This window comes from Colletotrichum graminicola, assembly GCF_000149035.1.
Source record: "Colletotrichum graminicola M1.001 genomic scaffold supercont1.15, whole genome shotgun sequence".
NCBI lineage: Eukaryota > Fungi > Ascomycota > Sordariomycetes > Glomerellales > Glomerellaceae > Colletotrichum > Colletotrichum graminicola.
In genome coordinates this window covers 631,710-643,880 of record NW_007361019.1, presented here as the reverse complement: position 1 = coordinate 643,880, position 12,171 = coordinate 631,710, and the positions used below count along the sequence as shown (strand labels likewise).

Below are 12,171 nucleotides of genomic sequence, written 5' to 3'. Positions count from 1 at the left end.
TGACGGCATCACTGATGGCGAGTGAGCAACTGACACACCGAAGACTTCATCGGCGGCCCCGCTGTTGTCCTTGTCTGCCAAATTACTCGTGAGATGTGATAGTCGGGTGTTATAGTTCTTGGGCATGTTGAGAGCAAAAGAACTGTCAGTGCCCAGACCCCGACGGAGCTTCTATTTCGGCGGGCCGGCTGGGGGTAACGGGGGCTGCAGTTGCAGGAGCCGGGGGCGGGAGCCGGGCTGAGCATCTGCGAGGACGTGTAAGTGAGGAGAAGCGAACAGAGAGGGGGTATAGTATGATTAGCTCTAGTTTGGATGTGGACACGGAACAAGGGTAGCACAGCAGCCATCGCCCATATTGATTAAGGCTCGTCGTAGGAGGAGGCATGAGGCATGTCGTGTAGGATTGATTACCTACTTGGGTACGTAAAGGGTGACCCAAGAGGGACTCGGCTGGCGATCCCGCTGCACCATTGCAAATCTCATTTACCAATGGCCATAGGCGAACGAGCGTACAGGGAAGGTGACGTTGTTCGAGGAAAGCAGAGTGACGGATGAAATAGATGTAGGTATGCCGTCACGGATGGCACGTCAGCGGCAGATGGGAGCGCGCAAGTAAAGAGGAAAAAGAGGGCGCGGGGAGGGCAGGGCGCCAAGACATCTCCAAGGCGGAAGCGACGTTGGAGATCACGAGAAGATGAAAAGATTTGCAACAAGACAGAAAAAAAGGAAGGAAAAAAAAGAAGACGAGAGAAAGATGGAGATTCTCATCATCAACGGACCGAGAAACACGGCCACTTTACAAAGATTCAGAAGGAACACGAGAACAAACCGGGAAGATGGGAGGAGGGCTGCTCCTGCCAAAATCACCGGAACATCGCAACCGGAGCACCTGCCTACGTGCATGGCAGTACTTTCTACTTCGTACCTACCTACCTAGGTAAGTAGGTGCCTAGGTATCCAGGTACCCAGGTATCGTCTTATTTGTACCTCAGCCGCAGATATTGGCGCGCAGGGGTACTTGACAGTCATATCCCGTTCTCCCATTGGCATTGGCTGTGGTCTGAAGCCGAAGACCCCACTCGACCGCTCGTTCGATTTGGCAGGGCAGATGGGCTGTTGTGCTGGCTCTTGCCCGTTCGACACTGCAGCGAAATCAGACCACCTTTGGCTCCTCCCTCGAGCCAAAACCACGCCCTCCACGCACGCACATACACACGCACCCGAAATACGCACCCGATCTTGGGCGAACAACATTCCACGATGCTTTGGTCGGTTGCTCGACGCAAAGACTCGGGTGCCCAGTCTTGCGTCTAACTTTTCAACGCGTCCTCCCGGACGATCAAGGGTCCAGGCCCATCTGATCGTCTCCAAAGAGACGCATTGCCGCGCGAGGCAATAATCGATACGACCTTTCCCACCAAGCACCGGCGAAACTTTCCATACCCTAGTGCGACCGTCCTCTGTTCGGCTCTGGATCTTGCCGTCTTTGGCCTATGAGTGAGCGACGACTGCCTTGCTCCTCCTCCCAGCTACCAGCTCTGCGTACATCACCAGCAAATCACTAGGTACCTCTTGGGCAAGGCACAACAACATGGCATGCCGCAATAGCTTCCAGTCTTTTCGCACTTGCAGAAAGACAGGCCCCCCCCTGGGAACTTCTGCTGTTGGGAGCTAGGCGAAGTGGGCACGAATGAGAGGCACGCGCGCGGGGGGGGGGGGGGGGGGGGGGGACGGAGGACCCTGGAGATCTCGATCCCGCACCGTCACCACCACCACCACTACCACCACCACCACCGAGGGCTCTCAAAACAGGCCCCGCGCAGAGAGACAATCTGCAACGGCCATCGGAATCAGCGGCGAGGGTTGCGTCCAGCAGGAGAAACAGGAAACGTCCGTACGGAGCAACAACTACGACGTCAGCCAGCCACGGTGCTTGCTTTTTACCGTACCAGTTCATGGCTACCGTGGATACGCGGACTCACCGGCCCTGCCACTATGAAAGTAAAAATCCTCGACATGGGCGCTCCCGAGATACTCCTCCGTCGTCCTATCCTCTTTCCATCTTGCCGTGTCCCGTTCCGGGATGTGCACACCCCGGAACCCTGCCCTCGTTGGCAACCGTGACACTAAGTAGTGTATAGTGGTAGACACCTACCCTTTTTCTGCCTTTTTTTCTTCTTTCTCTTTTTTTTTCCCCTTCCTGACTGGGGCGGGGTAGGCACCTCAGCAGCACCACCAACCATCGTCCAGCCCAGTTCCGAGTTTTCTCGTATGCGGTAATACATATTCTCCGTCTAAATGCTGCTTCTCTGCAGGCATTGCATTGCATATGTACAGAGCTACTGGGCAGTTCACATGGGATGTACAGATAGACTTGGAGAGAGAGTTCCAAGGGATGTGACACCAAGGCACTCGACTACGACCGGGGGGGCGCCGGGTGATTGTATCCGGGCTCACCAACGGCTTCTCCAGATGCAAGTCCCACATCCAGATGCCTGATGCACTTTTCATGTAGTGTAGGGCAGTACACGCTTTGCTCTCCATGGGCCAAACCGAGACCTTTGCTGGTTGCGCGGATGACTGTAGACTGCCAGGCACGCCGCACGCCGTCCCGTATGGCACGTTTTGCTTGCTCTTCATACCCGGTGCCGGCGGGGCCACGCCCTCATGCATGTGTCAAAAGAGGATACCACACACCACACATCTTATGTCAATCATCAGTCTTTTGCACCGTCGGCTCCGCCCGCCCACACCATAGGCCAAACCATATCAGCCTTGGAAGAGGGGGGGCCTCGCCGTCGTAAGTGTACTTTTGTATGTTTTTCGTCACATTTTGCCTTGCTCCCCCCTGTGTGCTCATTGTTCTGTCGTATGACGGGCCCGTCCATCGCCAGTTTTTATCGCGGTCCCAATCCGCACCATCCCCCCCCCCCAATGCTCGCTGCCCACCCTACCCGCATCCCAGCCGGGGAACCGGACCCCGGCTTCATGGCTCGAGGGGGCGTGTGCATCTCTGGGCCTGTCCTCCCGTTCAGTTCACCTGTCTACCTAGTATATAGCTTTGCTTTCCTGTCAGTGTCTCCCCACCGATCCATGCTCAGTCCATCAGCCTCAACCACGTAACATCATACCTCCCTCTCGCCATCGGCATTCCAACCAAAACAAACATATCTGGTCCTCGACCTTTCCCTCCCACCCATCGAGAGTAACGCCACTTCTCTTTACTCCCCCATCAGCTTTGACTCCTCCAGGACAGTCCATCGTCAGACCCCGCCCGAACCCCCCCCTAGTCAACCTTGCCCCTCCATGAATCGCATCATGGCTCAACAACAGTCCTTCGATTATTATCAACTACCGCAGATGCCTCAGTCAATGGTGTGTAGCAATCCAACAATCCTTTGTTTAACTCATCAACCCTCCCCCCCTTTCCCGACTTACACGACACTTTATCATTCGGCCTATCATTCGGCCTAAGCCAGAAACCCAATTTACTTCCCACAACTCCAATAAAAGAAAAATATCCACTAACACGGTCTCCTCCAGAGCCCTCCCGAGCTCTCCCCGCGCTCCTTCTACGACACCCAGGCCGACTTCAGCGCTGACTCGGCCCCGTCCCGCGGCTCCCCCGTCTCCCCCGTCTTTCCCGCCTCCTTCCAGCTCCCCTCCGGTGGCGACTGGCCTACCGCCTACTTCGAGAAGCCGGACCTCGACGTCTTCTACGGCGAGGCTTTCGGCAGCCCAATGTCCTTCCTCTCGTCCCAGAACCTCACCCTGAGCCCCCCCGCCAACCCCGCCGACCTCATGTCCGACGCTGTCGTCTTCGGCCGCGAGGGCGTCAACGACACCCGGCCCGTCTTTCTGGACCTCGACACACCCGCCCGCCCACAAAAACAACAACAACAACCGCAGCAGCAGCAGCAGCAAGAGACCAAGTTGTCGCGTCCCGCCAGAACAACACCATCCACGCCCCGCCCCCGGCCTCAGCAACAACAAGAACAACAACAGCCGCGAAGGCAAGCTACTCAGAGGACCTCCCCGCGCAACAACGACCTCAAGCGCAAGTCCTCCTCCGCCTCGGCCTCCTCCCGCTCGACCTCCCCGGAACCCCCCGCGCGGCGCACGCGGCACGCCGAGCCCTCGAGGAACCCGCACAACATGATCGAGAAGCGGTATCGCGTCAACATCAACGAGAAGATCATCGCCCTCCGCGACGCCGTCCCCTCGCTGCGCTGCGCCGTCCAGCAGGCCGAGAACCCGCAGGCCGGCGGCGGCGAGAGCGACGAGCCCCATGACGTGGTCGAGGAGCTCGGCGGCCTCATGCCCGCCCGCAAGCTCAACAAGGCCACTATCCTCAGCAAGGCCACCGAGTACATCTCCCACCTCGAGAAGAAGAACGGGCAGCTGTGGAAGGAGAACCAGGAGCTCGAGAAGAGGCTCGCCGAGGCGCAGCGCTGGCAGAGGGCGCAGGCCGAGGTCGGTCCGTTCTGTTCGTGAGTCGTCCTCGCATCACGTAATCTTTACACGGCGATGGGGGCGGCAACTTGGAGAAGAACACCCCGGAGAGAGACGAGACATGAAAATATATCACAGAGGTGTGTCCGAGACAGCCCTGTATGATTACGCAGAATGAGGAAACCCGCTTCTTGGGTAGAGCAAATGGGCCCGCGGGTTACGAACGCTGGGGACGGGATGTTTACGACATTTGTTGTTTTTCCAGACAAAAGGGCGTTTCTCACAGGCATGGAAGGCGGCTACTCTTGTGACGTTTTTATTCCCAATAGAAAAAAGCTTTGGCATACCACGGGGGGACGGGACGAGGTCTTGCCTCCCTCCTTGTCAAAAAACGGCGTTTTATGGGCAAGGCACTCCCGGGATGAATGGGGATATGTTTTACGAAAGTGCGGGACATCTTGCTGTGTTGGAATTGGCGGCCCCTTTTGGGCTTTTGGTTATTACCACTCCACATCTTTTTCTTATTCTTCTTCATCATCTTATTCTTCACATTATTGCCTCCGCGTAGAAAATGCGGATAATGAATAACCGAATCAGGAGCATCGTTCGATCGTCTTTTCCCAGCGGACATGATAGCCGTGACGGCCGCCGTGCGAAACTCCAACTGGGCATGCCAGCCTCCTCGCCGCCGGGATGAATCTGAATCTCGAAAGCCATCTTGGCTTCTCTCCTACAGCCCCCCCCGTATCTGTAGTCCCAGGAGGAAGAGAGGTGGTCCCGTCCAGTTCCCGCAGCAAGCTGTGTTCTTCTTGGTAACCCACCCCGCCCTCTCAACTAAGACGGATGGCGTTGACCGGAGCTGGCTCTGGCACCGGTCTCGACCGTCAAATCGTCAAGATCCACAACAACCTCTCGCATCCTTGCTTCCCCGCGCCCCCTCCCTACTATCGAGGCCGAGAACCGTTGTCAACCACACATATCATCATGATCTTTAGGCGAAGAAAGCCCCCAACGCCGGGGCCCTCGCGCACCTGGCCTGTTCAGACCTTCCTAGGTCGTCGTCGTCCCCTCCGGGGCTGGCTATGGTGGGCTTTGTCCAGCAGGTCAGTCATGGGCCGAGCAGATGCGCGGACCACTCGGGATCGGACGGCGATGATGGTGTGATTGGGCTCGTTACCGTACCCCGTATCGGTCGTCCCCCACGATGACTTACTAACACTTTATAGAATAGTGGATCCATACTACCCACATCGTACGACTTCCCTGTGTACAGGGATATGTGACCGTGGTCTCGATTATGTCAGCGACGCGCAGAGCCCAGCCAGTAACAGTCGCGATATATAGATATATACCATGTACAGTTATATCTCTATATACCACACACAGCCATACAGGCATATACCATGTACATGTATAACTGGCCCACAGCGGCGACTTTTAGCGGCGCTTCAAAGGGCTCCGCTCCGCGCCGTCGATCAAAGCGTCCGTCATATTAGATGGTGTTGTTCGACTCGGGGAAAAGCCACCGCCGCCAAGTGCAGACAAAGTCCACGCGCTTTTCGCTCCATCTTCCATGTTTGCCAATGCCATGGAGCAGCCCCAGAGCGCCAGCGACAAGGCCCAGCACCGCGCCTGCGACCCCTGCAGTAACGCCCTCTCTCTCTCTCTGTCTCTGTCTCTCTCTGTCTCTCTCTCCTCCCCCTTCCCCTCTAGCCCACGCCTGGCCTACCTACCTACTACCTACCTACCTACCTAATAAGTGAGTGACGGCGTCGCTAACCACAAGTATGACAAACAGGGAAGCGGAAAGTGAGATGTTCACGTCGTGCTCCACCGTGTGAACGGTGCTCGTACTTTTCCTTGGACTGCGAATACTCGCCCATGAGGACCATAGGCCGTCCGCGTCGACGCCCGTCCGCCAGGCCTCGGGAGGAGAACGCCGTCGGTCAAGATGCCCTTTCGACGCCGACCGGTCTCATCGACGTCGGTGGGTTCCCTGAGATGATGGACCAGTTCTTCGACGGCTTCAATACGCCGCTTCCCTCCTTCACCATGGACTTTGGTCCCGTTCAAAACAGCGGCAGCGGCAGCGGCAGCACGCAAGGCCAGTCAGCAATGCCGCCGCCGCCGCCGCCGCCGCCGCCGCCGCCGCCTTTGTCGACCGGGCGTGAAGCCGAGGCTAGCGTGATGCCGGAATCCCAAGACCGTCGCGGCCCATGCATGCGTCTCCATTGTTCCGTGGTACACGGCGAGACAAACGCCGACCGTGTCACGACGACGCCCGCCCAAGACGCAGGGGGCGCGGCACCGACCCCCGGGCTTCTGCTGTCCAAAAAGTGCTCCTGCGTCGAGCTGGTGAGCCGCCACTTCTCCCTGGTGGAGAACCCCCTCGACACGTTCCAGGCCCTCGAGGTGATCAAGCAGTCGATGCAGTCGGCCAGGGAAATCCTCGAGTGCGGCGTCTGTTTCGAGTCCATCACGAGCCCCCGCACCTCGAGGAACGTCTACCTGCTGGGCTCGCTGCTGTCGAGCATCGGCTCCTCCTTTGGCGACTTCTTCTACCACCAGAAGCGGCGCGCCGCCGAGTCCTCGGCCAGCGGCGAGCCCATCCGTCTGGTCGTCGGCCAGCAGCCGCCCGAGGGCCACGGCACCGTCGAGCTCGCCGTCGACGGCCAGAGCTACGTCGCCTTCCTCAAGGCGAGCCTGAAGCTCGAGCTCGACCGCCTCTTCGGCCTCGCCGACGAGCTGGCCACGAGGCAGAGCCAGCTGCACACCGAGGGGCACGAGAACTGCGAGACCGGCACGAGCTGCAGCAACACCGAGTCCCTGCCGGCCGCCAAACACCCGGCCGAGCTGTGTCCCAAGGAGGTGGACATGACCAAGGCCTGCGCGTGTTTCCGGACCGTCGATCAGGTGCGGGCCGTGATAGAGGAGGCGCAGAAGATCATCTCGGCGTGAACGGGGGGGGCAGCAGCCGTTTGGAGACCAATGGGAACCTTCCTCCCCCCCCAACCCCGCCTTCTCCCCGTCAGAGCTTTATTCTCTGGGCTACCTAGACGACATGTCGGACTGTTCCGTTAAAGTTTGCTTGGGGACCAATAGGAACCCCCTCTCCTCGTCAGATCTTCATTCTCTGGGGGCTAGACGACATGTCGGACCGTTCCGATAAAGTTTGCTCGGTTTCCACTTCCGAGGGCACGAGCAAAAGATCCCCCTGCCCTCCCTCCACGGCGACATTCTGTGTGGCACAAGGCTCGGCGAGCCCGTACAAACATTGAAACATTCGTGGCTTGGTATGACAAAGGGCCCCGACAACGTATGACTAGGTCCGTTTTCTTTTGGTCGGTGTTGATCAAGCGTTACCTACTTTCAGCTTGTTCTTTTAGTTTGTTCTTTCAGTTCTTCTTCTCGGTTCTTGAATACCCCCCCCCGCCTCTTCTCTCTCCCGCGAATGCGCGGATCAATCTGAGCGTATCAGAGGGCCGATAAAACGCGTGTTAATGCGGCGCGGCAACTTTGTGCGGAAGACAGCGCGGAGACTTAAAATCCACCCCCGGAGCCGAAACGAGGCCAGGATGGTCGTCGTCTAAAACAGCTTTGGTTCTCTAACCCCGTCTATTTAATGAGGAAGCGCGGCCTTTTCCAACTCGCCTCTAGTTCAACGTCACGCAAACACATACACACACACACGTATATATATATATATATATATATATACATATATTCCCTTCTTTGCACCCTTGTTTCTTCACACCGTCGATACATCTCTCCCGACGCTCACTTTCACCATGGGTGAATCGTGCTGTGCTAAGCCAACCGGGCATCACCAGCATCACGCCTCGACACCCGAAGAACATGGACATGACCATGGCCATGGCCACGAGCATGGAGGATGTTGCGGCGATTCCCACCACGATGCCTCTAGCATCTCGTCCGAAGCCTTGACCTGCTGCGGTAGCGAGGAACGTTGCGACGGTAGCCCCGCCCCCCCAATGTGTCCCCATTCCAGCCCACCGCGCGTTTGGTATAGCCAGATTCTAACGCGTCTCTGTAGAGAAATGCATAGAGACCGTCGCGGCGCTTGAATGTGGAAGAGCTTGTCAGGACGATCCCGGCCACGAGAGTGAGTTCCTCCCCCTCCCCCCCTGCCTGCCCACGGGGCTGCACTTCTCATGGTTTGTTCAGCGCGCTGATTGGGATCCAAGAGTCCTTGGACCACCCCCACGAGCACGAGAACGGCGACCACAGAGCCACGTCGGCTTGCAGCACTCACCTGCAGGCTGCCTTCGACCAGTACAGCAGCTACCTCGAGCAACTCCGCTGCATCTGCCGCAGCGCCATCGACCAAGGCACGGCCTCGCTCGAGACCTGCTGCATGGGCAACAACAGGCCCGGCGCCGCGAATAAGACAAGACACAGACACGCGGGAAACAAGCACGAGAAGCACAAAGGAAACACGGCCGTCGCCGTAACGACGACCTCCTACTCCAAGGCATGCGGGAACGGCGCAAAGCAACGCCCCAAAGGCGCCGACCCCGAGAAGACGGGCGGCGTCGAGACCGTCGGCTTCCTGGTCAGCGGCATGGACTGCACCTCCTGCGCCGACAAGCTGATGCGGGTGCTCGGCGCCGCGACGGGCGTCTCCCAGCCGCAGGTGAACTTCGTCAGCGGCAAGGGCGAGTTCAACGTCGACACCGCCGTCGCCGACGCCGACGGGGTCATCCGCTTCGCCGCCGCCGCCAGCGGCTTCTCGCTCAGCAGGATAGCCGGCGGGGACCACTTCCTGCTCCTCCTGGCCTCGCCGGCCGAGGGGGAACGGCTCGCCACGGACCCGCCGCGGGGCGTCACGGACGTCGAGTCCCTCGACAAGAAGACGGTCCGCCTCGCGTACGACCCGGCCGCCATCGGGGCCCGCGACCTCTTCGCCCTTGTCGAGGACCGCTGCGGGGGGCTGGCCCATCCCCGCGGCGATCCGCAGCTGGAGAACGGCCGCCGCCGTCTCTGGGACCAGCTCGCCAAGACCGCCCTGGCCGCCGCGCTCACCGTCCCCGTCGCAGTGCTGGCGTGGGGCGAGGGCCTGGCCGACGAGAAGACGGCGGGGATCGTGTCCCTGGTCCTCGGCACCCTGGTCCAGGCCGTCGCGGTCCCCGAGTTCTACCGCCCGGCCCTGTCCTCCCTGTGGTACAGCGGCGTCGTCGAGATGGACATGCTCGTCGTCATGAGCATCACCGCCGCCTACGTCTACTCGGTCGTCGCCTTCGGCTTCGACATGGCCGGCAGGCCGCTCGACGAGGGCCACTTCTTCGAGACCAGCACCATGCTGGTCACCCTGATCCTCGCCGGCCGGCTCGTCGCCGCGTTTGCCCGGGTCCGCGCCGTCGCCGCCGTGTCGTTGCGCTCCAAGCAGAACAACACGGCCGTGCTCGTCGCCGGGGACGGCAGCAGCGGCGACCGCGAGATCGACGCCCGCCTGCTCCAGTACGACGACCGGTTCAGGGTCCTGCCGCACTCGCGCGTTCCCACCGACGGCGTGGTCGTTTCCGGCAGGACCGAGGTGGACGAGTCCATGCTCACGGGGGAATCCCTCCCCATCGTCAAGGAGGAGGGCGACAGTCTGATCGCCGGCACAGTCAACGGCGACGGCACGGTCGTCGCCCGGCTCACCCGCCTGCCTGGGAAGAACACCGTCACAGACATAGCCCGGCTGGTCGAAGAGGCCGCCGGCTCCAAGCCCGAGCTGCAGGACCTGGCGGACAAGGTCGCCGGCTGGTTCGTCCCCACGATGGCGGCCGCCGCCGTCCTCGTCTTTGTCGTCTGGGTCGCCGCCGGGATCCGGGTCCTCGACTACGGCGCCGGGAAGAGCGTCGGCAACGCCGTCACGTACGCCGTTGCGACCCTCGCGGTCGCGTGCCCATGCGCCCTCGGCCTCGCCGTGCCCATGGTCTTGGTCGTCGCCGGCGGCATCGCGGCCAAGGAGGGCGTCGTCATCAAGTCCGCCGACACCACCGAGGGCGCCCGGAAGACCACCGACGTCGTCTTCGACAAGACCGGGACCATCACCGAGGCGGAGCTGACCGTCGTCGAGCAGGTCAATCTCCAAGGAGACGCGGACGAGAACCTGACCCTGGCCAAAGCCCTCGTCGCCGGCGGCAAGCACCCGGTGTCCGCCGCGGTCGGGGCGCATCTCGAACGCCGCGGCGTCAAGCCCGCGTCCGAAGTGGTCAACGTCCGAGTCGTCCCCGGCGCAGGCGTCGAGGCAGACCGCAAAGGCTCGAGTCTCCGGGTGGGAAACGCGCGATGGACCGACGCCGACTCGAACGCGGAGGTGGCGCGTCTCCAACAGGCCGGCTTGACCGCCCTGGTCGTGGCCCGAGACTTGGTCCCCCTCGTGGTCTTCGGCCTCAACGCCCGGATCCGGCCGGAAGCTCCGCGGGTGATCGCCGAGCTCCGAGCCCGCGGCATCGCCGTCCACCTCGTGTCCGGGGACCAGACCGTGGCCGTCGAGGCGGTCGCCGCCGCCGTCGGCATCCCCGCGGAGCGCGTCGCCGGCGAGCGCACCCCGCTGGAGAAGCGCGACTACGTCTCCGCCCTCATGGCGGACGGGGCCAAGCACGTCCTGTTCTGCGGGGACGGCACCAACGACGCGGTTGCCGTCGCCCAGGCCAACGTCGGGGTCCAGATCGGGGGCGGCGGCGGCAGCAGCGACGTGACCCAGGGCGCGGCGGACGTGGTCCTGATGAGCGGCCTCGAGGGGATCCCCTTCCTGCTCGACGTCAGCGGGGTCGCGTTCCGCCGGATGGCGTTCAACTTTGTCTGGTCCGGCGTCTATAACGTCCTTGCCGTCACCATGGCGAGCGGCGCGTGGGTCAGGTTCCGCGTGCCGCCCGCGTATGCCGGGCTGGGCGAGGTGGTGAGCGTGGTGCCTGTCGTCCTCGCTGCCATGTCCATGTTGCTCGTGAGACTTCGCAAATAGAGCACAGCGCAATATAAGCCCTTTCTCTCTCTTTTCTGCGTAGTTGAAGCAGTTTGATAATGTCATGCACTGACCCCTGTATGGCACTATTACTGATGTCTACTAACCTGTGGCATCCACGCAAAATACAAGACATCTAGACTGGCACTAGAAGTTGGCCATGCTCGAGTGGATATGCCGGCAGTCGCGCACGTCAGCGCCGTAACAAATATGAATGCTTAGACATGACTATATTACTGTTTAGTATTTATTATAACTACAAATTGTCTAGCAACTGGACCCCGCTTTCTTCAACTTATATAGCCCTCCAGTCGAAGCACCTGAACCTGAAATTAGATCTTGGTAACCCTGGCTTAACCACCAACATTTGCGGTTGAACTCGGCATGGTACCGAACTAGGGGCACTTTAAAGGCAAAAAGCAAGCATTTGCACACAATTTGAAGACTGTCTGATGTTTGATATGCCGGCCTATCAAGTACCTGATTCCTCGGGTCTCTCCTATAACCCTAGCATTAGTGAACCGAAACCGCGTCGTGGTTGTGAGCAAAACACTTCACGTTACTTCTCTACGCAACAGCGCACAGGATAATTGTGAAAATGGACACAAAGAGCGAACCGGTCAGGTCATTGAATTCAAACTCAAAGACCGTTTCCACCAAGCCAAAACGTAACTAGTGGCATGTACTTCCTAACCCTAACCCTGACCGACAGGAGGTGGCATATCCTAGATCTTAAAGATCACTCC

The 12,171-nt window shown here is 59.8% G+C and overlaps 4 protein-coding genes across 4 annotated transcripts; all 4 read left to right on the top strand.

Annotated features, from left to right (window-relative positions):
• Positions 1 to 3,318: 3,318 nt before the first annotated feature.
• GLRG_04756 (helix-loop-helix DNA-binding domain-containing protein) lies at positions 3,319 to 4,494 on the top strand (the record flags this gene model as incomplete). The annotated part of the gene is made up of 2 exons (XM_008095441.1): positions 3,319 to 3,375; positions 3,544 to 4,494. 2 exons carry the CDS (start codon positions 3,319 to 3,321, stop codon positions 4,492 to 4,494), a joined length of 1,008 nt encoding a protein of 335 aa, XP_008093632.1.
• An 801-nt stretch (positions 4,495 to 5,295) lies between these two features.
• Positions 5,296 to 5,735, top strand: GLRG_04755 (uncharacterized protein; the record flags this gene model as incomplete). The annotated part of the gene is made up of 2 exons (XM_008095440.1): positions 5,296 to 5,610; positions 5,679 to 5,735. 2 exons carry the CDS (start codon positions 5,296 to 5,298, stop codon positions 5,733 to 5,735), a joined length of 372 nt encoding a protein of 123 aa, XP_008093631.1.
• A 290-nt stretch (positions 5,736 to 6,025) lies between these two features.
• Positions 6,026 to 7,410, top strand: GLRG_04754 (uncharacterized protein; the record flags this gene model as incomplete). Its single annotated transcript, XM_008095439.1, has 2 exons — positions 6,026 to 6,098; positions 6,347 to 7,410. The coding sequence occupies 2 exons, from the start codon at positions 6,026 to 6,028 to the stop codon at positions 7,408 to 7,410; spliced, it is 1,137 nt and encodes a 378-aa protein (XP_008093630.1).
• Positions 7,411 to 8,307: 897 nt separating this feature from the next.
• GLRG_04753 (heavy metal translocating P-type ATPase) lies at positions 8,308 to 11,425 on the top strand (the record flags this gene model as incomplete). Its single annotated transcript, XM_008095438.1, has 3 exons — positions 8,308 to 8,383; positions 8,507 to 8,575; positions 8,658 to 11,425. 3 exons carry the CDS (start codon positions 8,308 to 8,310, stop codon positions 11,423 to 11,425), a joined length of 2,913 nt encoding a protein of 970 aa, XP_008093629.1.
• Positions 11,426 to 12,171: the final 746 nt, after the last annotated feature.